The sequence below is a fragment of the Numenius arquata genome, chromosome 1, assembly GCF_964106895.1.
Source record: "Numenius arquata chromosome 1, bNumArq3.hap1.1, whole genome shotgun sequence".
Taxonomy (NCBI): Eukaryota; Metazoa; Chordata; class Aves; order Charadriiformes; family Scolopacidae; genus Numenius; species Numenius arquata.
The window spans coordinates 110,746,303-110,773,879 of record NC_133576.1 but is presented as its reverse complement, the minus strand read 5'-3'; the positions used below and the strand labels follow the sequence as shown (position 1 = coordinate 110,773,879).

Here is a 27,577-nt window from a genome sequence, read left to right as displayed (position 1 = left end):
CCTCCTCCTTTGCGGTCCTTGATGTTGGGATTTTCAGCAAACACTAGAAATTGCACAGAACACATGCAATGAACAATATGTAATAAACCGAAACCACAGTTTCACTGGCGATTTACTCCAGCTTTTCCTAATGAGTTCTCTTTCACGGTTGCACATCATTCGCGCTACTTTACGGTCTCTGCTTGCTCCGTTAACAGAAACACAAGCATTTCAAAATGCAAACGGTTGCAAAATAACGCAGCCCCTGCCAAATGTCCATCCTTTTGCGACCCTCCTGTGAAAAGGAACTTCCCTTCCTTGGCAGCGAACGCCTGGAGAAGCGCGGGGCGCAGGCTCAGAAGCTGGTGGCGTACTCGTTTCTCGTGCTCCCGCTGGTCTCCGTGTAGCCACCGGCGTCTTTCGCCACCGGGAAAGCCCTTTCTGCAGCTCGCTGTGGCACCAGCAGCTTGTAGGCTGCTGCCCTGTACTTCTTCGAAATGAGGTTGTAGAGGATGGGGTTGATGGATGCGCTCAGGTAGAAAAGCTGCAGAGCAAATATATTAAAGTACTGGGAGAACAGCATCGTCCTGGTGTCCCGGGTATTTATAAATATGATCCTGCCAATGTGGAAAGGCAACCAGCAAATTACAAAGGCCAGAACCACCACAGCTATAAGACAAAATAACACATGCGATAGTTAAGGAGTGTGTTAACTTTTCAACCATCCAGTAAACTAAATCTTACGTGGCTGATTTTACAGGTTCTTCTAACTGGTACAAACGATATACAGAAATAACAGCATTAAATTGCTGGAAAAGTCCCATGAAAACGGGAATAGCATCAAGTCTGATTGCTAGTCTTTGGATTAAAAGGTGACTGGTAAAATCTTCAGCTAAACCAGGAGATGAGTTTGCTGAGAGGAATGTGAACAACCAACTGTGGTGTGACATACATATAACAACATCAGGCACAACAGAGATTCTCCTCGGTAACGTCTGTAACGCCATGAATGTGATATGAAAACGAAAGTCAGCGTAAGAAGAGGTGCTTTTTTCTTTGTGGAAGCACACGGCAGCTCCAGTCGCTACAGAGCTGTTCTTTAACATGTCCATGTTACTGCAGAAGCCCGTAGCGCACGGGCTGAACCTCAGTCACCCGCTGAATTCGCACTATTGTAACGGGGCGCCTTTGCAAATGTAAAGTCTTACAGTGTAACTGGTCTACTGATTATTTTTTTTTCCACCTGAGCTCCTACACGTATCCCCAGACAATTACTGCTGGAGACAGATACTGGACTAGATGGATCTCTAGCCTGAGTCACTTCAGCTGTTCTCCTGGTCTTGTGTGGCATTTCAGCACAATACAAACAAATACAAACACTCTTGCAATGGCAACATGGCAGAAGCAGATGAGGAACAACTAAATAAGCGTATTACCATATCCATATTTTTAATTATTTTTGTTTATAAATGCACGTAAGTAAAACAAATAATCATTTATGGAGCATTCATGTTTCTCAGAGCTCAAAAAAAAAAGGCATATAGCCAAGCAAGCTTATGCCTGAAACACACCACATGCGTAGCGCTGCTGGCTCTTGGAGATAAGGGGGAATTGGTCTGGCTCAGTGGGTTCCGAGGAGATCGTGAACACTGGTGTTTCTGCTGGAAAACCTTGTGCCCACTCCAAGGTAAATAACTTCCTCAAGTAAGTCTGCAAAATGTACTCTCTCTGACTTACTAGTTTCTTTCCATTGTGCTACGCTATTTCCATCCAGCCGATTACATCCTTGGCAAAAGAATTCTCCCATGTAACGTGTTGAGAGGCTTAGCAAAGAAGTAAAATTACTGAACAGAAAGTTGGTTCTGTTCTACCCCCAAACCAGGGCACACATAAAGCCTTTGCTAAAGGTAGAAAAAAAAAAAAATAACCAGGGCGTTTTGTTTTATGCTCATTAATTGTTGGATTTATTTTTCCTTCAGATCGGTCACTATGTACAAACTTTAAAGCCAAGGGTAGACTGCGATCTCTAACTTAGCAGAGCCTGACGCTAGGTTAATGAACGTAGCTCTAAGAAAATGAATTAAAAATTAACCGCATCCTACATCAGCAGGAAGCGCTTTGCTATTATGGGATTTGTCTGCAAACAGTTTGTAAGGGTTAAGCTGCTGTTTTTCAGCCTGCCTGGGCAACCAAGTGGATTTACTCCTAGCAGTAAGACCGCTAAGAAAATCAAACTTATTTTTCAGAAGCAGAAATTTACTACCCGGAGGTGTCGCTGCCCACTGGAAGAGACTACGGATGTTACCACAGTTTTTCTGAAGTGACAGACTACCTTGTACGCAGTTCTGCCTGCTAAAATTCAGGAAAAGGCTATTTCTACAGCAAGCGGTCATGCTGCTGCATGCGCAGCACTACACCAGGTGAAGCCTCAGCCCTGAGGGAGTGAAATACCTGCCGTGGCGGTCCCTGGGGGCACTGGAGGGCCCAGCAGCCTGGCTGGGATGCTCCCCTGGGCTATCCCTACCCTGTGCGGGAGCTGTGGGTGCATTGTCCCTGGTCCTAGCCCCAGCCATAGCCCCCACACACCAGTCCTAGCCCCAGCCATGGCCCCCCAGCCCGAGGTGGGACAGAGGACAGACTCACCCAAGATCTTGATGGTCTGGCGGTGGCCCTTCTCCCGGAGGACCGTGGTGGGGCCTCGCAGGTGGGCGTTGCTCCGCCACAGCTCCCGGCCGATGAAGCCGTAGAGGATGTTGAGGCAGATGACGGGCAGGACGAAGTAGGAGGTGGTGACCCAGAACATGGTGGCCAGCAGGCCAGACTCCATGGCCTGTGGGGTGGGCTTGCACTCCCGGCTGTCGGTGTGGTTGTCGGGCTGCTCCACGCCGACCAGGAAGAAGAAAGGGCTGGCAGAGAGGAAGGCGAAGGCCCAGAGGACGCCGATGACGGCTTTCACCCGGCGCTTGGTGACGACCACCTTGGCCTTGAGGGGGAAGCAGATGGCGAGGTAGCGCTCCACGGTGAGGGCGGTGATGTGGAGGATGGTGCAGTAGGTGCAGCCCTCACTGAGGTAGTGGGAGAGGCGGCACAGCAGCTGCCCAAAGATCCAGGGCCGGGAGCGCCAGAGGCGGTAGAGATCGAAGGGCAGCCCCAGGAGGATGAGCAGGTCCGAGACGGCCATGCTGCCCAGGTAGAGGTTGGTGGTGGTCTTCATGTCGTGGTAGCCGTGGATGACCAGCACCGTCAGGACGTTGCCCACCACGCCGACCACGAAGAGCCCCAGGCAGACGGCCGTCACGGGGACGAGCGCCCGCACCGGCAGCGCCAGGCACAGCCTCTCGTCGCAGGGCGGCCAGGGCCAGGGCTCGCCCTCGCTGCCGTTCCCCCCGCTGCCGCCCCCCATGCCGACGGGGGACGCGGCCGCCTCAGCCCCCTCCGCCGCCGCTGTCAGGCGCGACGCGCCCTGCCGGGGGCAGCGCCGCTCCTCCGGGCCCTTCCCCGTCCCCGCCCCGCGGCGGGGGGCTCCGGGGGGGCGCCGGCCGCCCAGTAGGTAGCGCTCCGCCCCGCTGCCCTGAGGGGAGCGGGGCACCGCCGCCGCCTCGGTGTCCGGAGGGGAGCTGGGCACCGTCCTGAGGGGAGCGGGTCACCGCCGCCCCTCGCCGCCTGGAGGGAGCCAGGCACTGCCGGGCACCGCTGCCCTGAGGGAATCGGGGCACCGTCCTGAGGAGAACGGGGCACCACCGCCTCCCGCCGCCTGAGGGGAGCGGGGCACCGCCGCTCTCTCGGCGCCTGAGGGGAGCCGGGTGCTCTCCCCGCGGCGCCTGAGGGGGACGGCAACCACCCTCCTGAGGGGAGCGGGGCACCGCCGCCGCCCTGAGGGAAGCCACGCCGCTCTCCCGGCGCCCTGAGGGCAGCCGGGCACCGCCGGCCCCTAACGCCCTGGTGGGAGCGGGGCACCGCTACTCTCCCGCCGCCCCGAGGGGGAGCCGTGTGCTCTCCCCCCAGCGCCGGAGGGAAGCCATGTACTCTTCCCGCGGCGCCTGAGGGGAGCCGGGTACCGCCGCTCCCCGCCGCCTGAAGGGAGCCAGGCACCGCCGGGCACGGCTGCCCTGAGGGAAGCGGGGCACCGTCTTGAGGGGAACGGGGCACCACCGCCCCCCGCCGCCCCGAGGGGAGCCGTGGGCTCTCCCCCCAGCGCCTGAGGGAATCCGGGCCCCCCCGCTCTCCCCCCCGCCCCGGGGCGACCTCGCCGCCGGGGAAGGGAAAAGCGCTTCCAAGCCAGTACGGGACAGGCCAACAGGACGGACCGACAACAGCGAAAAAGAATGATGCTTTTATTTTCCACAGATTTTTTTTTTTTTTTTTAAAGATACTTTGCTACATAGTTTATGTATTTTCTATATCAGACTATACAGGTTCGTCTTCATGGAGTCCGACGTTGTACAATTGTAAAGTGATATGTTTGGTAGTGTATCTATAACGTTTTAAAAAGTTTAGAGGTTTTTTTTTTTTTCCTTTTTTTTTTTCTTTTTAAATTTGTTTTTGGAATGTACAGTATATGAGGTAAAATTAAGATTACATTAAAAACTGTCTTCAATGCAGTAATACGCACTGAGGCTCAAATGGCAAATACACTATTAAATGACTATCAAAAATAGGAGCTCATTTGAATTTTACTATGAAAAACATAAGTCACTGCAGATTTAACTGTAGTAACAAATCTTACCGTTTTAGACATTCAACCGTAAGAAATCTCTGGGCTGTTACACGCAACCTCATTTGCACTGCCAAACATGGCACTTTTAAGAAGGTTCTAGAAAACATCAGTTTATCGCGGTATCCTGCGGGAAGGTATCAGCCTATACGTACAAATGACAGATTCGAAATAAAATGTAAACATACAGTACATTTTAAAGACAGATCGTTCTCGCCACGTGGAGGCCAAGTTCTTTGCCAGTTCTTTTTTTTTTTAAAAAAAAAAAGAAACGAAACTCGGCAACATTATTCTACAGCACAGATCATTGGACGTATAAACAATTACAATACATGCCCGTTCTAATATAAGAGAAATTCTTCAGAGATCTTCAAAGCACAAGACAGAGGTTCCTTTTTTTTTTTATTAAGACCTACAGAAGTGTTTAATACCATTAAAAATGCTAAACTGAACACAACTAGAAGTCATTAATGATCCACTATCTTGTAACTCAAATAAATTAAAAATAGCTAATTACAAAGTGTATAACAAATAACGTTAAGTGTGATGAGACAAGGAGTTTGTGGTTTTGTTTTTTTTTTTTTTTTCTTTTAAAGAGAGTTTCACTACAAGCTGTGTGTCACTGGCGATCATTGACATCTAGCAAGATGTTCAATGGGATACTTGATAAAAACTCAGTCTGGTCATTCAAGAACTCACAAATGCAAGCTCACAAAACGTTGATGAGTTATGCAATTGCAAAGTGCTCTAATGCAACATTAACTACATGCAATCAACAATTTGGTACAGTATCCAAAGAGACATTACATTAAACATCAGGATCTCAAGAAAAAAAGCAGCTTTAAGTTTTCTGGTGCAAATTACTACACTTTGTCTTCGGATTTGGTGCCCCAAAGAAAGAAAAGGGAAGGAAGGAAGGAAGGAAGGAAGGAAGGAAGGAAGGAAGGAAGGAAGGAAGGAAGGAAGGAAGGAAGGAAGGAAGGAAGGAAGGAAGGAAGGAAGGAAGGAAGGAAGGAAGGAAGGAAGGAAGGAAGGAAGGAAGGAAGGAAGGAAGGAAGGAAGGAAGGAAGGAAGGAAGGAAGGAAGGACGGACAAACAAAAAAGAAGGCAGTGCTTGATTCTGGTGGATATGGCAAGTGAATGTTGGGGAAACAGCAAAATTGCAATCATGAATTTGATCTCAAAAAATCTATCAACCAGCCAAAATCAGAGGGCACAGACATCTGTATAAACTGCATCCGATCAAAGGTCAACTTGGGAGATGTGTTTTTTTCGATTTAAATAATAAGTCTAAGAGAGTTCTCTCACACTCTCCCATTCATAAGAAGTAAAAGAGGCATTTTTTTGTAAGTAAACATCAAATCCTGGGGGCAAGATAAACCACTTGTGCCATCCCCTTGTAAGTCTTTCGAAAACATCTACTTGCAGTGAAGAACTCCACATTTATCAGATTAAGAAGCTTCCTTCATGCATACTCTTCCATCCAGTTTATTATTTGCTGCCTGAGAAAAGCCCCTTCCGTTTTTTCAGCATAAATCCTGCTTCCCAAATAATTAAGACAAATGAGGAGGTAGAAATACAGCGCTAAATTGCTTTCACAGCATCGGATTAATATTGTATACAGCACAAGTTTGTTAGTGTATGTTTTAAATGCGATCTACACATTCTTCCCTGTTACGGTAGCAACCCTTAGAAGTGTGGGCCAGGAAACCATTTATTTATTCATTTATTTATTTTTTTATTTTTTTACACTCGTGTTTACTGGTCAAAGCCTTTTCGTTAAACGCTGCTTGCCTGCCCCAGAGAGAGTTTGTACTGCAAGAAGGCATATTAAAGAAAAGGTTGTATTTCTGTGGCTCGCGTTCTAGTAACGTGTGCCAGCCTACACCTACCAGTAAGCATCTTAAAGTGGCTGAAAAGGTTTGCATCAGTCCCAATGCCGGTGCTAAATGCCTGGTTTTGTCAAAAAGCGAGAGAACAGAATTACTTTTTAGGTTATGAGAAAGTAAAATGTAATGGGCAGCGATTCTCAAGTCAACCTCTTCACTTTATTACGAAGTACTGAATGATAACAGCAATCAGGATGGAAAAGATAGCAAAAAGTGCGAGGATGACGGCAGCGCACACCTGGTCGCTCTGTGACCATTGTGTCCTTGTGGTTTGTACAGTGTCCTTGGTGGTGGTGGCCGGCGGCTCAGTCCTCTGAGAGATGAATAGCACGGGTGCGCTGTAGGGGCCCACCAGGTCCTGGTGACCTGCTGTCTCTTGGCACTGTCGAATGGCACAGGCGCGGAAACGGTATTCACAGTTCAGCTGGAGGCCTGTGTATCGGAACGACCAGTCTGGACCCTTGTAAATCTGGAAATAAAGAAAAAAAACCATGATACATCAAGTAAAAATGCCTTACAGACATGCATATATCTCAGTATGGCTTTGTTTATGGTGGTGGTAACTGTAAAAATCATAGAATCACAGAATGGTTAGAGCTGGAAGGGACCTTAAAGATCATCGAGTTCCAACCCCCCCCCCCCACGGGACACCTCCCACTAGACCAGGGAAAAAGGATGACTCCTCACCAGTGTTTTCACCCATGCAAGGAAAAATGGACAGAAAGCTCACAAACACAATTTAAACGCCAGATAAAGCCTCCAGTCCTTTCGGTGAAACAGGCAAAGAACTACACGTGCTTTTACGGCATGATGAGTACACACCAAAGAAATTGTCAGAATCCCCAGTGTTAAGGTGTTTTTAGCGACCACTTACAATGTAAATATTACACCATGGGATGTAATATACAATATCGCATCACAGGAATTTAGGTAATTAACTCTGTATCAAGTTACTCCATTCATCAAGTCTAATCCAATCCAACAGACTTTGTTATAGTTAAGATATCGTGTGTTTAAAATACTACATTTTATCCCAACAGAGCCCTGAGTAATGTGCTCTAGGCAATCCTGCTTCAGCAGGGGAGCTGGACTAGATGATCTCTAGAGGTCCCTTCCAACTCCGACAATTCCGTGATTCCGTGAAAGCTGCAAGGAGTCCTCTCTGTGATTCTTAAAAGTAGCTGTGTCTTGGGATCTGATGAAATCATTGGGGTGTTCTCCGTGGGCCTCTCAGTTGGCTGGTTGACACAAGGAGATTCCCAAGTGCAGTTCACAGCTCTCACAGAATCCCAGAATGATATGGGGTTGGAAGGAACCTCTGGAGATCATCTCGTCCAACCCCCCTGCCAAAGCAGGTCCACCTAGAGCAGGTTGCACAGGAACATGTCCAGGTGGGTTTTGAATGTCTCCAGAGACAGAGACTCCACCACTTCTCTGGGCAGCCTGTTCCAGTGCTCTGCCACCCTCAAAGTAAAGAAGTTCCTCCTCATGTTTGGATGGAACTTCTTATGTTCAAGTTTGTGCCTGTTTCCTCTTGTCCTGTCACTGGGCACCACAGAAAAAAGACTGGCCCCTTCCTCCTCACACCCACCCTTTAAGTATTTATAGGCGTTGATCAGATCCCCCCTCAGCCTTCTCTTCTCCAGACTAAAAAGACCCAAGTCCGTCAGCCTTTCCTCATAAGAGAGATGCTCCAGGCCCCTAATCATCTTTGTAGCACTTTGTAGCCCAGAGAGCCTTTGCAGCTCTCTGGCATGGAGTGCCTAATTCTGTGAAATCTAAATGCTGGTTTCTCTAATGAATTTGCAGCTCGGTAAAGGTCCTGTAAAAGCCAATGAGATCCCATGCAGGCGCAATTTTCTGTTTATAGGTATATCAATAGGTACTGAGCTGTCAGGTGGGCAGCACGGTACAATTTTATTTCTCTCTTTAAACCTCTTCACCCCCTCTGCCCCCAGTACCTGGATTTGCTGTATTTAATTGGTAGCAGGATACAGAAATATCACATCCTGCCGAAGTTTTCCCTACAGTTATCATACTGCTAGACAGTATTTCACAAATGCAAACTACCAGCCATTCAATGAGAGAAGCGCAGGCAATCTCTTCCGATTTTGTTGTCTGAAGAGCTGTTGCTGTGCCTGTGGCTACTTGTAGTCCTGGAAAGTCCTTCGACAGCCAGGCAGCTGAGCTTTACTGGAATCTACAGCCTACAGAATTATCTTTCTCTCGAGAAATGGCTCCCACATGGAGACAGGGCAGGTCACAGGAAGTGCAGCTTCCTCAAAATTCTGCTAATTTGTATCATGCTTTTGGTAGCAAGCGAACAGGCCACAGCCACGCATCCTACTCCAGCTCCAGCTCCGCCAGCTGGCACGGGCTACTGTCCCCAGCTGCTTGACCCTAGCGCCTTGCCAGAAGTTGCCTTCCCCTCACGTGTGTTTGCTGGGGTATTTATATGGTTGCTCCCTAATCCCTTTAAGAGCTGGACTGATGTATATAGCTTGAAGAGCAAATCACTGACTTATTTTGTCTGAAGCACGTAGGGAGCAACGACATGAGCAACTCAGCTGAGGGATCAGGGAGAAGGAGGAGAGGAGAATGAAATTTTGGCAGGGAAATGGTAGTGATCAGCTTGGAGGGAACTTCCAGGGAGTTTATTTTTTGTCCATGTCAAAGAAAATTGTCACCATCACGTCTAAGTATCTTAAAGGTTGTTTCCATGGTTTTTACTTCTTGACTGTTCCAATTTTAATTTTTGCAAACTAGTCTTCTCATTTTGTTTTAATTTACTGTGCTAAACTGTTCTGGAGAAGCAAAAGGAATCATGCACCTCAGTCTACTTTGTTTTTCCAGGCTTAACGTGTAACCTTTATTTTCTTCTCCAGCTCAATGCACATGGCTCATCAAAGCGTGATTTGACTCTGTGTCTAGAAGCAACACTGACAACGCCTTACTTTCATACTTAACGTTACATTCACAATTTTAAAGTTACATTAAAGAATATTCACATGGCAAGGTAACAAACACCTTGGATTATGGTTCATCTTTTACTGAAAAATTTAACAAATGGACATAACAAACATAGCACTACACCAAAGGTTATGAATTATGAAAATATCAAGGCCTGTTATCTACCAAAGCACAGACAAAATTTATTTAATCTTGACCTATAATAAAATTATAATATACCAGAATCAATGGTGTTTCCTTTCTGGAAGGAAACCTGCTTGCTTAATAGTGTGAAACAGAGTTTCCAAGCCTAATTTCATGTCAATTATCAGGCAGGTTGCAAGGAAGCAAAATTAGCACTGCACATCCTCTTTTAAATGCAGACTAATCTGTAGCTTGGCGTTTCAAACTGCATCTTTGGATAATCAAACGTGAAATTAAAACACGCTCTCAACTGCTTGACCCTGCATGCCCTACTACTGAAATGATGCTATGGTAAAAACCTCATCAGTGAATTATATAAAAAAAAAGTTTCCCTACACCTCAATGTCCACATTGCAAAAGTTGGAGGTCTTTCCTATCTGCAGTTCTCTGCACAGAAGTATGCTATTAGGATATTAGGGGAGGGATATTAGGAAAACTTTTTACACTGAAAGGATTATTAAGCATTGGAATGGGCTGCGCAGGGAAGTGGCTGAGGCACCATCCCCGGAGGCATTTAAGAGATAGGTAGACATCGTGCTTAGTGACATGGTTTAGTGATGGTTTTTTTTTCATTAGAGGTAGGTTAATGGTTGGACTAGATGATCTTAAAGGTCCCTTCCAAAATAGACAATTCTATGATTCTATGACTTTGACATCATCAAAGGTTTTATAATATTTACTGCCTTCAAACAGCTCTTAGTTCAAAGAGAACGCTTTGTTCTTTTTCTCACTGAATTTCACTGAATTTTTAGAGTTGGAAGGGACTTACTTCTCGTAAGTCTCAACTCTGTGTCATTGGGTGGATGTTTCCTTTTTGTCAGTTCTTCCCATTAGTGGACCATTTCCCCACCACTTGATGTGTCAAGCTGTATTTAGTGTAACCCAGAGAGGCTGCGACTTACCGCAGTATTTGTATTACTTAAATCTCTTTTCTCTATGACAATGGTTTTAGAAGATACTACCTTTGTATTATTTATTAACAAAAAGTTAGCATGGTGACTGAAATTATACTGGAACATGATAATCGTTAAACTAGTTATCACAAATACTAATTGAAGAAAAATACAGTAACTGAAACACATCATACCTGTTTGAATTCCGAGTCTTTGCCCACCATGACCTGAAGACAGTAGATAACTGGATCGCCCTTCATGGGCTGCAGAACCTCCCAGTTGATTTCACACGTGTGATCGTTTATTCTCTCTATCCTGGGCGCTGCAGGAAGAACACACAAAAGCGACAGCTAGTTCTCCTTTCCCTATCGCTTCACGTTATATTTTGATGCCTTGTAAAATTCTGTATTCTATCTGCTATTTTGTCTCAGAGAAATAAAAGATTCAGATTAAAACGTATTCTTCCTGCAATGTTTTCTGCAACAACTAACAATTCACACAGGTCTATATTGCCAGAGTTTAGGTATTATCCAAGAGAAAGCAAGTAGAATTTGGTGACTGCAAGTGTATATCATATTCAAAAAAAAAAAAAAAGAAAAAAAAGCTGCTATGCTTAAAATTATTCTGAAAATGCTAGGAAGAATTTTCACCCTGGTCACACTCTCCTGGGAAGCAAGAATTCTAAGTGCAACCCTTCTTATGTCAAAGAATGCATAAACCCCAAGTCTCTCATTTTTAGAGCAAATATTTTAGGCTTTAGGTAATTACATGAAAAGAGCATTCCCTTACTATCCCTACCTGCACTTGGAAAAGGGCTCAGCATTCTACACACCCCAAATACATCACAATACCAAACCCAACTTGTCATCCCCCCACCTGCCAATTGAAAAAAAAGCACCTTTACCTTTCAAGGCAGCTGGAACAGATTTGGGAGTAGTGAAAACATACTCTTGAGAAAGGGGACCTTCGCCAGCTTCATTACACGCCTGAATACAAAACTTGTATGACGTTGACTCACTGAGTCTTTGTACTTTATATGTATGACACGGTCCTCTGTATAAGGATACAAACCTGAAAATGGAAAGAGTAGCTTATTTTAAACACAGAAAAGGGCTTCTGAAGTAGCTACAGTATTGTCTTGAAATCTGTTCCCATCATTTCCCAGCATCTAATGAGAAGCCCAGAAATATTTATTTTAGAGTTAAATGGTGTTCTGGCATTACTATAAAACAATAAGCTCGTTTTCCAGGGCCATGTTTTTTTTCCTCATGTCTTTGAAATAAGATCTCTTTTACACAGAGAGTACCACAGACTGTCTTTTGGCAAAAATGATCCTATGCATTTTCAGAAACCCTTCTGCACTTGACACAACAGGAAAGAATAGCAGGTCTCTGTCTCAATGAGCTGCACACACTGCTTTTTTTTTTTTTGTGGCCCCCAACACCGTTAGCTTTTCAAAATTAGGTAACTAGATTTTAGCTCTTTGCTCCTTTGCAACTTTCTACTACACCTAAGAAAGGGTCGTGGATCCAACTGCTCTTGTACGTCACTGTCAGAGATGGGTGAATGAGCTACAGCTCACTCAGATCTTCACAGGAGGCCAGAGTCATGCTTGTAGCGCACACCAAGTCCTGTTCTGAGAACTTTGTAGACTGGTTTGCTCTCCTTCACATTATAATTCTTACATAGACCGATCTTGGCAGCTCTCATTTCATTTTCAATTTTGGTATCCCCAGGACACAGCACAATTTTATCTCTTTCTGTAGGGGTTAATCACCTACTTTGACTTTTCTTTTAAATTTAAAACAGATGGTACCTGCACATGACTTAGTCTTTGATAATGGCATGAATTTCTTTCCAGTTAAGGGTCTAACTTCTTTTCCTCCTTAGAGCAGAACAATTTCACCTGGCAGATCTATTTTGCCTCACTGTCAAGCCAAAGCTACTCAGGGATTTGGACACGGTACGTAGTGTAGCCGTACTGTTCATTTTACTATTTAGGTAAGGGTACTTGCTACACCATCTTAGCTTACATTCCAATTTAACATGAGAGAAGAGATTCCTTAAAACAGTGATTTGTACTATATGAGTACCAAAACCAACCTTCCATTCTTATCCTCCATTTGAAGGTGGTACTGAATGGAGTCGGTCAATGCTTTTGCGGTTCCCTCTCCCCACTTCAGCTTGAGAGTCTGAGAACTGTACGCAGCACATTCCAGGCGAGGTGGATCCGGAGGGAGAGGCTTTGTTTTCAGTTTTATGGTGTGGCTGAAAGGACCCGCTCCCAGACTGTTTAGGGCTTGAATTCGTACTCTAGTATTTGGAAAAATAGAGAGAATAAATTAACTTGAAATTAGAGTCTAAAAAGTAACTAGTGATTTCCACCATTCACATTCAAGAGAGAATAATGGTACCAAATAGACAATACTTTCTACAATGAAGACTTTCATCAATATTATGCTTTGATAGGCTGTCATGAATATGCAGGAGTGTCCCTTTCCTTGCCACATTTTAAGGAACTGGATTGATTCAAAATAAAAACGTGTCAGCATATTTGCGTTGTTCACAGTGGTGAAAAGCTGCAAAAGCTCTACAAGCTACTTCAAGAGTGGTCCATCTTCCTGACCCCGCAGGCCTTGTTCCAAGATTTTTGATAGCCACATTGGAGAAACGAGGGAAGGTAAAAAACCCCCACGCCCAGAAGAGCTGATATCAGTGGGCTATTTTATCAGGTGAGTTCAAGGATGGCTACAGGAAAGTTTTCTGGACTTTTTGGAACAGATCCGATTCATGTGAAAATGAAGTGATGGTTCCCAGCTGTTTTCACTGGTAACACATCTCTGGGTGCCTGCAAACACAAGCCATCTTGGGGCTGCTTGGGAAGGGAGAGGGGAAAACTAGAAGTTGTCAAAAGACAGTGGCTGAGGGATTTGTAGAACTTGATATACAGGAATAGTGGGGTTTTTTTGGGATACTCCATGGAAAAAACCTGCTGGCATTAGGTTTGCAAGTAAGAATTAAAAGAAGTAGCCAGAAACATATTTCTAAAAAGGAAAAAGCAGAAAACAGAGAAATCTGAGGCTCTTTGCATATCTCACAGGTAGCCATAGAGAGCAAAGGGTGTCTAATCTCATTTTGCAGACTAACATTTCCTTGTCTAAAACAGTATCTGGTTAACTGGAAAAAAATAATCACAATAATTAAATTCTGAAACAATCAACCACACAGTTTCAAAATATTGAAAGGCAAATCTGTGTGCAGGCTTATGAATAAATATTTCTCCTTCACTACAGTAATATTTAACATTACGTTACCTTATTATAGCACAGAACTAAGGTTAATATATGCAAATTTTTATTTGTACAGAGTTGACAGTGTATTCTATAAAAGCACTTCTGTGGGTAGAAGTACAGAAATATCTCTGCAATAGAAGCTTCTCGTTTTTCAGTTTGTTGGCACAGAGAGCAATGGCTCTCCAAATTGCCAGTATCAAAAAAAGTTAACCCAAATATTTAACATTAAGGATTTGGAAAACTGCATACCCAGAGGATATCCTAACTGTACTGAAATCAGTGGGCTTAAATTCTGACTTCAGTGGGACTGACATTCTCCTTTAAGTTTTAACACTGAAGACAGTGTTTTACAACAGGACTGTAGAGTGCCTTCAGGCAGAATTTTTTCAGTATTTTTATTTTTCAGTATTTTTCAGTATTTATATTTTTCAGTAACCCTTAGGTCAAATGTAAGGGATGACTTTAGTAGCTTCAAAATTCTTCAAAAGAGATTTGAAATTGATTGTCAGATTTTCAAACTGATATTCTTCATGCCGATTCCCACCCAAATGCTTGCTATTTCTGCAGAAAAGGCATTGCAAGATGTGATGAGCTGCCATGAGATGAGACAATCCAGTCAATAGAGACTGGACATGGTCCTTCCTTGGATAGATGTTATCTCGTCAAACAGATTAGAGGCCATCTATCCGTGAAGCAACCAGTCCAAAAACCAGTTATGAATCTGAATCCGTAATCTGAATTCAGTTAAACAGACAAATTAACCAGACAGATAAAACAGCAACACAATAAACAAACTAACATAAATTGTTCTTGAAAGAAAATAAAAGCAACACAGCTCATTGATTTATGATGATCATCATTAGGAAGCTTCCTTTTGCTCCGCAGCTATGTACTAATGCCTCTTTTAGAGTAATGAAGAGAATAAAAAAACATTAAGGAAACAAACAAATAAAGACTCTGCTCTTGTGGAAGAAACAGTAGGCTGTCAAGCAGCTGTGCAGGGCATACCTGTAGGTAGTATCTGGCTGTAAGCCATCTATAAAATAGGTCTGAACCTTCCCAACAGTTATGGGCTGCTTATCTCCAAAGTCTATGCTGTAGCCAAGGATTTCAGATCCATGGTCACAAGGCTTTTCCCAACTTATAGCAAGGCATGTGGAAGGAGAATAGTGTGGACTTTCAACTTCATCTTCACTTAGTCCCCGAAGAGAAGTCACAACTGCAGGTACAGAGGCTGGAGTCATACATGCCACTACTTCACTGAAAGGGCCTGCACCTGCAACATTCACTGCCTGCAAATGCAAAGTAGACCATGTTTTTATGGCAGGGGCGATTCCTGTTTCCAGATTTCACTAACAATAGTTTTATGTCTTTACCTGAACCCTGCAATAGTATATAGTGGCAGGCAAAAGCCCTTTCATTTCACAGTTGAGCCCAGGCCCGCAATAGGAGATCTGCATGCATCCCTCCACACCGCCCCACTCCAGGCGATACTCTGTGATGTCAGCTCCGTTACTCACTGGAACCTTTAAAATGGATACAAATAGAAGTTAAATTCACTGATTGAAAAAAAATTCAACCAAACTCACTACATCTATATTGTGGGTTTTCTTCACAGGTATGTTACCCTCCCATTTCTTTGCTGATTTTCAACGTAGTACAATACAAATAAATCAGAATGCATTATCACAGAATCATAGAATGGTTTGGGTTGGAAGGGACCTTAAAGATCATCGAGTTCCAGCCCCCTGCCATGGGCAGGGACACCTCCCACTAGAGCAGGTTGCTCAAAGCCCCATCCAGTCTGGTCTTGAACACTTCCAGGGATGGGGCATCCGCAATTTCTCCGGGCAACCTGTTCCAGTGCCTCGCCACCCTCGCAGTAAAGAATTTCTTTCTAATATCTAATCTAAATTTCCCCTCCTTCAGTTTAACACCATTACTCCTCGTTCTCTTGCTACACTCCCTGATAAAGAGTTTAGCTTAGTAGCCTGAATGGTCAATGAGCAAGAGATGGTTGTCTTGAGAGGGTGACTGGGTCTGTAGCACAGGGATGACAACGTGCAAAAGCACACTGGTACTAGTGTCTTCGCATTACAGATGAGAAGATGACTCCTATGGACAAGGCCCTGAGAAACTAGACCTAAATTTGAAGTTAGGTCTGCTTTGAATAGAAGGTTACAGTAAATGACATCTACAGGCCCACTTCTACTTAATTACTCCAAGATTCTATAAAGCAGGGATTGGTCATTATAGACCAATTGGTCATTGGTCTATAAACCAGGGATTGACATTGGTCAAACTAATCCCACCTGAACATTGTTAAGAGATTTCTTCAAAAGGCTTTTCAAGGAGAGCTCCTCTGGCCCAGCTAGTAGGAAGCATGAACTCTAACTTCCAGGTAACATAGTTTCATCTTTTGTTTTTGTACAGTTCTGTGACTCAAGATATTTCACTCCATTTCAAGCCACTGAAAAGCTGTGCTTTTAGCAGTATTCCCAGATAGAACCTTCCTTTTTACAAGCTTAATTTTTATCTATTGCATTTTTTTAATCAGATATCTAAATACTATGGGTTTATAGGAGGTCTGTGAGGCTTTTGCTACATTATTAACTAATATAATTACAAAAATTAAATCAGCTTATAAAAACAGCAAATGTACAATAATCTATTGTATTATGTGGATATATTCGCTCTGAGGAAAGATAACTACATTAAAGGAAATTTTTAAGAAATGCAGTGCAGCAGTTGTGACAAAACTCTTGAACAAAAGAAAGATCTCAAGTACCCGCAGGCTGACAACTTACAGCTGTCATATAATGGTATGATGAATGACTTTTAGATTTTACCTACCAAGTATTGGATAATCAGGTAAGTATGTTTAAAAATATGATTAAAATAAAGTTTTAAGATTTTAAAGTTGAACTTAAAAGATGTAGAAGACAATCATGTTAAGATAGGTGTAAGATGGCATTCTTACCTCCCACGACACCTGAGCACATGAAGCAGATCTACATGCCACTTGAGGGGGCTTGCACTGATCTGGTGGTCCTGGTGCTGTAGTTATTTCACATTTTTCTGAATAAGGCCCAAACTATTAAAAAGGGAGTTGATACAACTAATTTGTAGAAATAAAATTATTACTTTAAAAATAATAGTTTACCATAATAGGAACATATAATAGGAGCCTGAAACTTTGTATTACTTGCTTATAAAATAAATCTTTGTGGACTGTGGATTCAGGATTTATTTCGGTATCTAACTATTTTCCAGAATAGCTGCAAGACTCTTCTCTATAAAAAATTTTCTCTCAGGCAAAACAGGAAAGTGCTATCCAAATCCTCCTTTTGAAGTTACATGATGGCTGCACTGCAACAGAATGCAATTTGTAATTGCCTATTTATATCTATCTAAAAATAAATAAAGGATTCAAAAAATGCTTGAGCTATAAAACGCTCTTCGCAAGAGGGGGATAAAATGTTAGGTCAGTGCTTTAAAGCCTTAAGCTGCAGACCTCTCTGCAAACAGTGTCAACTGGTGACGATAGTTTTTATGAAAATAAAAACTTGGATACGGAATTAAATAAAGCCTGTTTTACAGCAACAATTGATTTAAACATATTTAATATGCCAAACCCAGAAAATATTATTGTATCTGATAATCTGAAGTTAAACTAAATATAAAAAAAAAAGAGAGTCAGGAAATGCTAATTAGTATGTTCTGTAACACCAACAGCTGTAAAAATAAAGGACAATCAATTTACAAAGCTGTATACAGAAAATAATTTACTACCTTAATTCACATGAGATTCAAGTTGCAACAATGCTTTGACAAAGTACTTGGCATCTCCTAACCATTTCCCAACGCTATTATTCAGATATAAGATATAATTAGCTATTTTCTCTTCCCTTCATCTAAAACCCGCTTTGTTATAAAATGATGTTTAACTGTCTGTTCCCACACAGCAATAAGCTATGTGAATCAAATGACTCTATATTACGAAACCCTCATTTTAAAATTACTGTTAAATGCTGCTTTTAAAAGAGAAGTTCCTTAATAGCGATTGCAGTCTTTGCAACTAATTTCATTTCAGACTGCCTTACCCCAGCCTTGTTAGCTGCTCGCAGCCTGAAGTTGTATGTCCTCCCTGGAAGAAGGCTGCCTACTGTGCATTCAACATCAGAGCCTTGGTAAACCTCTCTGTGTTCATCAGTTTCTGCCTGAAACATTTCCAGACCGTAACAGGTAATGGGCGAACCCCCGTCTACCTGAGGTGGTCCTAAAAATAAGAAAGAAAGGCTTATTTAATTTTAATTAAATTAACACATTTGGATCCCTTACACTCACTTAACAGTTGTGGTAGAATTACCCCAGCGCAGCTGAATTTCTCTTGCTCTTGGTCTACCCTGTAGCCTTGGAGGCTGGCATGGACCAGGAACCACCGCTGGTGTCTGCACCAGTAAAGAATCAGATGCCTACAAAGGAAAGAGAGATTAATGAAGTCATCTAGGCCAAAACAAGCACTATCAATTATGTCACAAGTAAAGGCAAATACTAGAGTCAGAATCAGGATCTTCCATTTTTTGAACTACATCCTCAAATACATAAAGATGCTTAAGTGATCTGGTGTGTTTTTCTTATAATACCTATATAAAACATGCTACAGTAATCACAAAATATGCAAAATTAACCTTCATTTTTGTGTTTTGGTACATGTGCAAGGAGTAGAATTAAAAACGGTACTTAAGCATCAGTACAAACCTAGTATAGAAGCTTGAAATAATATGACTTGTTTAATGTAAAATTCTGTTTTCCACCAAACTGCAGTTCAATGATTCTAAAACCATAATCTAAGGGTTGTATACTTGTTTCTGCGCAAAAAAGCGAAGGTGGGCAGAAGTGTCAAGCAGAAGAGATTAAAAAAATTGACATTTCAACTTCTTGATTGCTTAGTAATACTTAATGTGTAACAAACTTCCACCTCTGATATGAAGTGCGTGCAGAAATACATAGCGTAACAACCCGCAGCAGATGGCATTGACTATTCTGGATGCAGACAGGGATGAGTCAGAGAGAGTATGGGGTTATTAGCTTCAGCGCCATACAGAACAAATACAAAGCTGGTAAGCCTTTTAGTTGACAAGAGAGATGCATCCTGGAGTCTCATCTCACAACTGCTTTCCACATATGTTCCAGAATGAGTAGATTGGAAGCTCTGCTGCTTTTCAGTTCCTTTGAAATGTACTGTTGCACTCAACAACACATGCCACTTAAAAAGCAGAATTGTTTCTCAGGAGGTGTATGCCCACAACAAGCTACAGAAAAGTTTCATTACATCTTTCTTCACTAGTCTTTTGTTGATTTCTGACACCTTCAGAAAGTATCAGGACTTTCTGAAAGTTATCTAAAAAGTTATTCTCAAAGTTATCTAAATGGGGTTGCAGCTGTGGTTAGATGACTGGGAAATATACTGCCTTTCCCCTTCCGCTGTACAACAGCAAGTTGAACTATGGTGAGAAGGAAAGCATTGCAGCTGAGCCAGCACTGAAGGTGTAAAGATTTATTCTTAAGATAAGGTGGCTGTGGGCAAGGCTATCTCTGCAGGAGACTTCTATGTGGAGGGAGAACACGAGTTTCATTTAGTAAAGAGGGGCTGGGGAAGAAATGGCAAACACCAAGAATGCAGGGTTTTAAGATTTTCAGGAGATCAGGTTGACAGTGAAGCCCCACTGGAGGTCTGTAGAAAGCCAAGGATGGCTTTGTTACACTTGCTGCTGGGAAGAAGGGAGAAGAACACAGCATGATATTTTGGCACTGGAGGCTGAACTACACCACAGAAGTGACAGTGCAAGTGTGTGTGTATGTAATGTGTATATATGGGGAAGCATAGTAGGGTACACCCAATTGTTTGGGAATACTGAAAAGTAGGGCAATGTAAACATTTTGGTTGTGGCTGAGACAGCACGGGAAGAGACTCTGGAGCACAACCCTGAGGAAATGCTCTGTCCTCCCCTGCCTGCCGGGCTGACTCGGCTGCTCAGACACAGTACTCCACTGACCACAGTACTCCACTGACCACACGGAAAACATTAAATTGACACTGCTGTCTTAGGTTAGGCCTTAAGAAATGACACTCTATCAATGTATCACACAGGAAAAACCCCACAGTTTCTGTTTCTGTAAATAAGAAAAAGCACTTTAAACAAAATATAGTATCAAAAAAGAATATTCACATTTATTTCTTTAAGAAATGGGCAGAAACTTGAAACACTGTGCATCAATACTGGAACCTTTGGCTACTTCGTTAGGCACTTCTGTACAATATTTGCTTATTAAGTACTGGACTAGATTTTCTTAGAGATTTTATTTAATAAAAATATTAGCTCATATTACCGTGCTTTGTCCTCCTTCCCCAATGCAATACACACGTAAGCGATAGGAACAGCCGGGATTTAGTCGGTCACACACATGTTCCCTCGCAGCTCCGCTGTATACTGTGTCCCATTTGTTTCCTGAAAGGTTAAAAATAATTGTGCAATGAACCAAGGTGTAATTTGCCACACTTCAGTACCAGCCACAGCAGGTATCCCAGCTTCCCTAAATAAGCATGTGCCTGATGTTTATAAAAAAAATTTAAAGCTTGTTTTGAGTTTCCCAGAAAAATATTCCATCATTTCATAAAGATAGTTTTCTAGGTAAATTTGTGTAGATCTGCTGAAGTGAAATATCTTGCTTATTTGGTGTTCACATTAACTAGGAGAGAATTTACTTTTAATGAAGTAGTTATTACTGGGCCAGCAAGCACATTCAAACATCATAACCAAATAAATAAGAAAGATACAAAAGCAAAATTTTCCATGGAAAAAAATCTTTAACTACAATTAATTAATTTTGCAGAATGTAACTACAGTTTACAATTGATAAAGCTTGTTCCTGTATTCCTGAATGGCCCAGCACCTTCTGAAATACTGATTTCATTCTTTGCTATTCAGCCAGATTCTTAAATCAGATACTCTTTAGTGTTCTCTCTCTCTTTTTAAGAGATTAAGCAGGGAACCTGGGGACTCTCAATTAAATCTCCAACAACTCAATACATCACAGAATATAGAGGACTGGGAATGAAACGTAATGCACAACTCACTAAATCTGCATAAAAGGCTTGGGTAAGTCATTCCAAAAGTGGCACACAACGGAGTAAGGAAGTAAGGAAAGCGACAGACTTAAGTAGCAAAAGAACCACAGCTGAGACACCTGAAAGGGATGCCCTTATAATTTGGGGTCAGTGCGCTGTCTGAATCTGACACAGCACTAGAGAAGTATTAACTTTCATCCTCAATGTTTCTGAATTTAATAAGGTTACTTAAGAGGTCCAGATATTTAAATAATTTAGCTGGATAGCTTTATGTCCAGTTTAGAAATACTGTTAATTTCCCTTCTGTATGAAAGGACAGAAAAGCAAATAGCAGAAACAGTTTTCCCAACTGCATCACTGTTCTTTAATAGTGGTAAATGGAGCACTAGTTTTCCTTTCATCTGTCACACATCTGACAAAGCTACGCGGCCCTGTCATCTTGCCCTAAAACATCAGAAACGTGATATTTCACTTCCAGAACAGAGTACACCTAATTAATCAGTTAAACACGGAGCATCTCTTTTGACACAGTTTTGTGGCATCTTCTTTCTACGCCAGAGAAAAAGATCCTCTTGTATACAACTATACAAGTATCAGCATCCCTATTTAGCGGCAGTCCCTTGCAATAACTTTTCCTATCATAGTACACATTTTACTCTTCCCACTGGCACACACATGCAGAAAAAAGAACACAGCTGAATGCCAACATATGCTCCTAATACTTACCATTTAAGCCTTCAGACATTTCCACAACATAAGTATTTATTGCTCCTCCTCCATTGTCTTTTGGTGGATCTATAAAAAACAGTAATATTCCAACTAAGTGAGGTAAATTAAATGGTTTCGTAGCTTTTGGGGAGAATTTACAAAAGCCAAAATCAACAGCTCACTGGAGACGAGCGCTTATTTAGACAGATAGCATCCAAGCTAGCCATAGCATCCTAGTTCAGGACAGCCACAAATCACTCAAATTCTCCTCCATGCGAAGCCGCCAGCTCACAACCCTACTTCATACTCTACAGATGAAGAATGACAATTGAATCAGGCACCTAGGAGATGCCACAGCAAGCATTTCAGTTAGTCTGAAGTGCTGTGGAAGGCTGCCTAATTATGGGTTCAGGGACATGGACCCTAACGGTCCTGTAATTTGGACTGCAGACAGGAAAAGATTATCCTACTGATTTGCATATAAGAATATTTCAGAATTATTTAAGGACATGATTTCAAAAAACCTAAATATTTTGAGAGAGAATAGAATCCAGGAGTTCTACACTGAAAACATAATCTCTTAAATTTTCAATGCATCATTAGAAATTAAGTGCACTATTCTCCCTGGTACCATATTCACGTACAAGATACGGACCCACAGACCTATCTTTGACATATAATCCCACTACTCTTTCTCAGAGCTGGCTTAGAGAACAGCAGAATTAAAATAATGTGGAAAACCAACGCTTTGGACAATTATAAAGACAGCTTGATACTTCAACACAGAAGGGTACTGCTGCCACAGCATTACATTATGTATGTGCTGGATGAAACGGTATCGGCTCTTAGGCAAGGGTTACATATGATATCACACCTGCTAAATAAAAGGAGACTTATTATATGGCATATAGCACTTTTTTTGGTTGGAAGGTAACAAATTACTCCAAATGAAAAATAAAATTATCACATTAATTATCACTTACTAAAAAAAAAAGAGAATTACTGTTCAAAATAATGACTATTAAAGATTTTATATATAAATGACTATTAACAGGTTTTATATATGAATAGATATTTTAGATAGTTTTTTATTTACAAATTAGGTATTTCTAACAACTCCATACATTATATATCATCCATAAAAGATCAAGCATCAGGCCGTGATGTAGCAAAGCCCTCTGGAAAGATGCATGACTGGACTTGCTGAGTACTGCTTATACTCTGCAAGTAACTTTCTTATTATTAATGTAAAAGAGTTAAAGACACTATTAAACAGAAATAGGTAAGAAGTTTCATTACCTGTGACAATAAATAAAACCTTTAGCTGTCTGATTTTCTGCTAAAGTACTGCATCACACAGTACTGTGTCACCTTCTATTTCACAGCATAAGGCTAAAAACCTTTGAGCCAAAGGAAAAGTTTCTCAAGATCTTTAGTGAATAAAACATTTATCCATCAAAACCAACACTTTGAAGAGACAGGTTGAACCTGAATCTTCTCTTTTGATAAAAACCCAGAATTTCGTGGCATCTACTTTTTGTGCCAGAGAAACAGAACTCTTAGTACGCAAATTAATAGTACTGTTTTTTTCATTATTGTAGTCCCTTGCAATAACAGTCCCTATTACAATTTGTATATTATTCTTCCCATGCAATGGCACTGTTATTCTGCCACCCTAAGTATTTTGAATAAATATTTTTCTCTTAGTTCCATGAAAATGTATCATAATGACTCAGTTGACTGATGTACTACTGAAGTAAAACCTGGCCTTCTCTATAAATATATATATATATATGAAATATTTTATATATATGTAAAATACAGAGGACATACTCTAAACAGAGCTGGACAACAATCTTACCCCAGATTATTTTAAAACTCTGTGCATGAACTTTTCCTTTCACCGTTGGTTTTGAAGGTACTCCAGGCTTGTCTGGACAAGTAATGTACTCTATTGTCTCACTTGGACTGCTTTTCCCTTCTGAGTTATAGGCAATGACCTGCAAATATATAAAAAATATTATAAGCAGAACAAACACACTAGATAGTGGTACACTATTCACTGTTAATAGGAAGGTCAAATTAATTTATATGTATGCTTTGACAGATAGTTGCATAATAAATTATCACACAAGAACTTTATTTTACATTTTCATTAGTCCCACAGTTAGACAATCACTATAATGAAATTAAAACCTCCTACACATTGCCAGCAAAAAATCCCTAGTAATTGTGAAGGTGAAAAAAATATGAAAAAAATATTTCACAAATCAAATAACCTTCCATATCCCCCAAATTTCAAATGTTGGTGCATAAAGTTAGGCTTCTACTTAGGACACTTAAGAGTTGCCTGACTGTAAAAGGCAGTTGGGATGTATGAATCTCAGTGATATTAATGGAATCTGTGGATGCTCAATATAGCACAAGCCACTTTATTTCAAGTTAAGGATCTGAAAACTTGTTTTTTTAAAGCCATCTAAGATACTCAGGAATTAGGCAGATCTAAGAGCAACTCTTTTTTATCAGACTTGCACAATTTATTGATAACGAAATATACGCATGAGAAAAAAACCTTTATAAAAGCATAGAAACAAAAGATGATGAAAAAGACATACGGCAAAGAGGCCACTTTTAAACTTTCACTGAAGGAACTTGGAAGTATTAAAATTTTAATTGCAATTCCCTTCCCATTGAGGTAAAAATATATTCATGTAATTAAGTAAAGAGCAAAAAGTGATGCTTTACTAGCTGCTAAAGAAACCTGAATAACTGGGATTAATTCAGTAGAGCTCTCGTGCTACTATAGCACCTTCTTTTAAGGAAATACCTTCACAGATAAAAAAGCACTTACATGGGTAAGTTGTATTAACAACAAAGGTGATAGGAACTTTTCAGCCCCAGGGAAAATGATGGGAAAGGTGGTCATGGTGGTAATTTACAGGCAGATGAAGGACGGCAAGGTGATTAGATTTATTAAGAGTAAATAATGTTCGATCAACCTGAGTGCATTCTACAATGAACTAACTTGCTCAATAGATGAAGGGAGAGCTGTGGATACCATCTACCCTGATTTTAGTTTGACATGGGCTCCCACAACATCCGTGTAGACAAGCCGGTAAGATACAGACAGGACAGATGGACCACAAGATGGGTATGGAAAACCTGGTAGAATGCCAGGCTCAAAGGGTGGAGGTTAATGGTTCAAAGTCAAATTGGCAGCTGCTCATGATTCAATTTCCTCAGCCGTCAATACAACATCAGGTACTATTCAATATCTTTAAAAGTGATGTCGATGACACAAGTGAATGCACCCTCCCCAGGTTTGCATATGACGCCAAACTAGGAGCAGAGAGAGATATGCTGGAAGGAAGAGCTGCCATATAGACAGACTTTGACAGGCTGGAAGACTGCATCAGCAAGAACTGTGTGAGTTTTGACAAAGGTGAATGTAAAGTCTTGCACCTGGGATGGAATAATCCCAGCAGCGGTACAGTCTGGGTCTGACTGGCTAGTCAGCTTTTCTTTTTTCAGCTCTGCTGAGAAGGACCTTGGGATCCTAGTGGAGAGCACGCCAGAGGAATCAGCAAAGCAGCCTGGAGTACTAAAGGCAAATTCTTTCACGGACTGCAACAGCAAGAATTTAGTCAGCAGAACAAGGGATATGATTATGCCACTTTACTCAGACATTTTTAGGCTGAAATACTGTGTACAGTTTTGGTCCTCCCAATTCAAGAGAAACACTGAGGAACTGGGCAGCATGATTAGAGGGATCATAGAATCATAGAATGGTTAAGAGTTGGAAGGGCCTCGAAGATCATCTTGTTCCAACCCCCCTGCCATGGGCAGGGACACCTCCCACTAGAGCAGGTTGCTCAAAGCCCCATCCAGCCTGGCCTTAAACACTTCCAGGGATGGGGCATCCACAACTTCCCTGGGCAACCTGTTCCAGTGCTCCACCACCCTCACAGTAAAGAATTTCCTCCTAATATCTAATCTAAATCTCCCTTCTTTCAATTTAAAACCATTACCCCTTGTCCTGTTCACTACATTTCCTGACAAACGAGTCCCTCTCCGGCTCTCCTGTAGGCTCCCTTCAGATATTGGTAGGCTGCTATGAGGTCTCCCCGGAGACTTCTCTTCTCCAGGCTGAACAACCCCAGCTCTCTCAGCCTGTCTTCATAGGGGAGGTGCTCCATCCCTCTGATCATCTTCGTGGCCCTCTGCTGGACCCGTTCCAACAGGTCCATCTCCTTCCTCTGTTGAGGACTCCAAAGCTGGACACACTATTCCAGGTGGGGTCTCACCAGCGCAGAGCAGAGGGGCAGAATCACCTCCCTTGACCTGCTGGCCACACTTCTCTTGATGCAGCCCAGGATGTGGTTGACCTTCTGGGCTGCCAGTGCACACTGTCGGCTCATGTCAAACTTCTCATCCACAAGCACTCCCAATTCCTTCTCCTCAGGGCTGTTCTCCAGCCATTCTCTGCCCAACCTGTATTTGTGCCTGGGATTGCCACGTCCCAGGTGCAGGACCCTGCACTTGGCCTGGTTGAACTTCATGTGGTTTGCATGGGCCCACCTCTCAAGCCTGTCCAGGTCCCTCTGGATGGCATCCCTTCCCTCCAGTGTGTCGACCATGCCACTGAGCTTGGTGTCATCGGCAAACTTGCTGAGGGTGCACTCTATCCCACTGTCCATGTCTCGGACAAAGATGTTGAACAGCACTGGTCCCAGTACTGACCCCTGAGGAACACCACTCATCACTGACCGCCAACTGGACATTGAACCATTGACCACAACCCTTTGAGTGCGGCCAGTCAGCCAGTTCCTTATCCACTGAGGGGTCCATCCATCGAACCCATGACTTTCCAATTTTGAGACCAGGATGTCGTGCGGGACAGTGTCAAACACTTTGCATAAGTCCAGGTAGATGACGTCTGCTGCTCTGCCCTTGTCCACCAAGCCTGTGGCAGTATTGTAAAAGGCCACCAAATTTGTCAGGCACGATTTGCCCTTGGTGAAGCCATGTTGGCTGTCTCCAATCACCTTCTTATTTTCCATGTGCCTTAGCAGAGATTCCAGGAGGATCTGCTCCATGATCTTGCCAGGCACAGAGGTGAGGCTGACTGGCCTATAGTTCCCTGGGTCTTCTTTTTTCTTTTTTTGAATATCGGGGTTATGTTCCCCTTTTTCGAAATCAGGGGGAACTTCGCCAGGTTGCCACGATTTCTCAAATATAATGGAAAGTGGCTTAGCAACTTCATCCGCCAGCTCCCTCAGGACCCGTGGATGGATTTCATCAGGTCCCACTTATGCACCTTCAGGTTCCTTAAGAGGTCTCAAACCTGATCTTCTTCTACTGTGGGCAGTTCTTCATTTGCAGAGCCCGTTTTTGCCTTCCGTGACTTGGGCAGTGTGGTTGGAGCCCTTGCCGGTGAAGACTGAGGCAAAAAAGTCATTCAGTAGCTCAGCCTTATCCATATCCTGGGAGGCCAGGTCTCCCATTTCCTTCCGGAGAGGGCCCACAACTTCCCTAGTCTTGCCTTTATCCCTGACATATCTATAGAAGTTTTTCTTATTGTTTTTGATGTCCCTGGCTAGATTTAGTTCTGCCTAAATTTAAGTTCTGCTTTCGCTTGCCTGATCTGGTTCCTGGCCACTCGGACAGACAGTTTCTTTATATTCTGCCCATTCTACCCGTCCCTGCTTCCACCCTCTACAGGCCTCCTTTTTGGTCCTGAGCGTGTCCAGCAGTTCCTTGTTCATCCACGCAGGCCTGCTGGCTATTTAGCTTGACTTCTTTTTTGGGATGCACCT

At 42.5% G+C, this 27,577-nt stretch overlaps 2 protein-coding genes across 2 annotated transcripts in view; both read right to left on the bottom strand.

The window, feature by feature from the left end:
• Positions 1–334: 334 nt before the first annotated feature.
• On the bottom strand, positions 335–3,382 carry MLNR (motilin receptor). Its single transcript, XM_074152863.1, has 2 exons — positions 2,623–3,382; positions 335–648 (listed from the first exon to the last, which is right to left on the bottom strand). The coding sequence occupies exons 1-2, from the start codon at positions 3,380–3,382 to the stop codon at positions 335–337; spliced, it is 1,074 nt and encodes a 357-aa protein (XP_074008964.1).
• A 1,903-nt stretch (positions 3,383–5,285) lies between these two features.
• Positions 5,286–27,577, bottom strand: part of FNDC3A (fibronectin type III domain containing 3A) — a 107,223-nt gene continuing 84,931 nt past the window's right edge. The window contains exons 14-25 of the mRNA XM_074148101.1: positions 23,623–23,761; positions 21,780–21,848; positions 20,315–20,433; positions 18,291–18,396; positions 18,025–18,200; positions 16,902–17,015; positions 15,298–15,447; positions 14,930–15,213; positions 12,732–12,941; positions 11,533–11,699; positions 10,823–10,950; positions 5,286–7,051 (exon numbers count right to left, since the gene is read on the bottom strand). Coding sequence (XP_074004202.1) covers positions 6,737–7,051; positions 10,823–10,950; positions 11,533–11,699; positions 12,732–12,941; positions 14,930–15,213; positions 15,298–15,447; positions 16,902–17,015; positions 18,025–18,200; positions 18,291–18,396; positions 20,315–20,433; positions 21,780–21,848; positions 23,623–23,761 — 1,977 coding nt within the window. The 3' untranslated portion in view covers positions 5,286–6,736. The remainder of the gene's footprint in view (positions 7,052–10,822; positions 10,951–11,532; positions 11,700–12,731; positions 12,942–14,929; positions 15,214–15,297; positions 15,448–16,901; positions 17,016–18,024; positions 18,201–18,290; positions 18,397–20,314; positions 20,434–21,779; positions 21,849–23,622; positions 23,762–27,577) is intronic.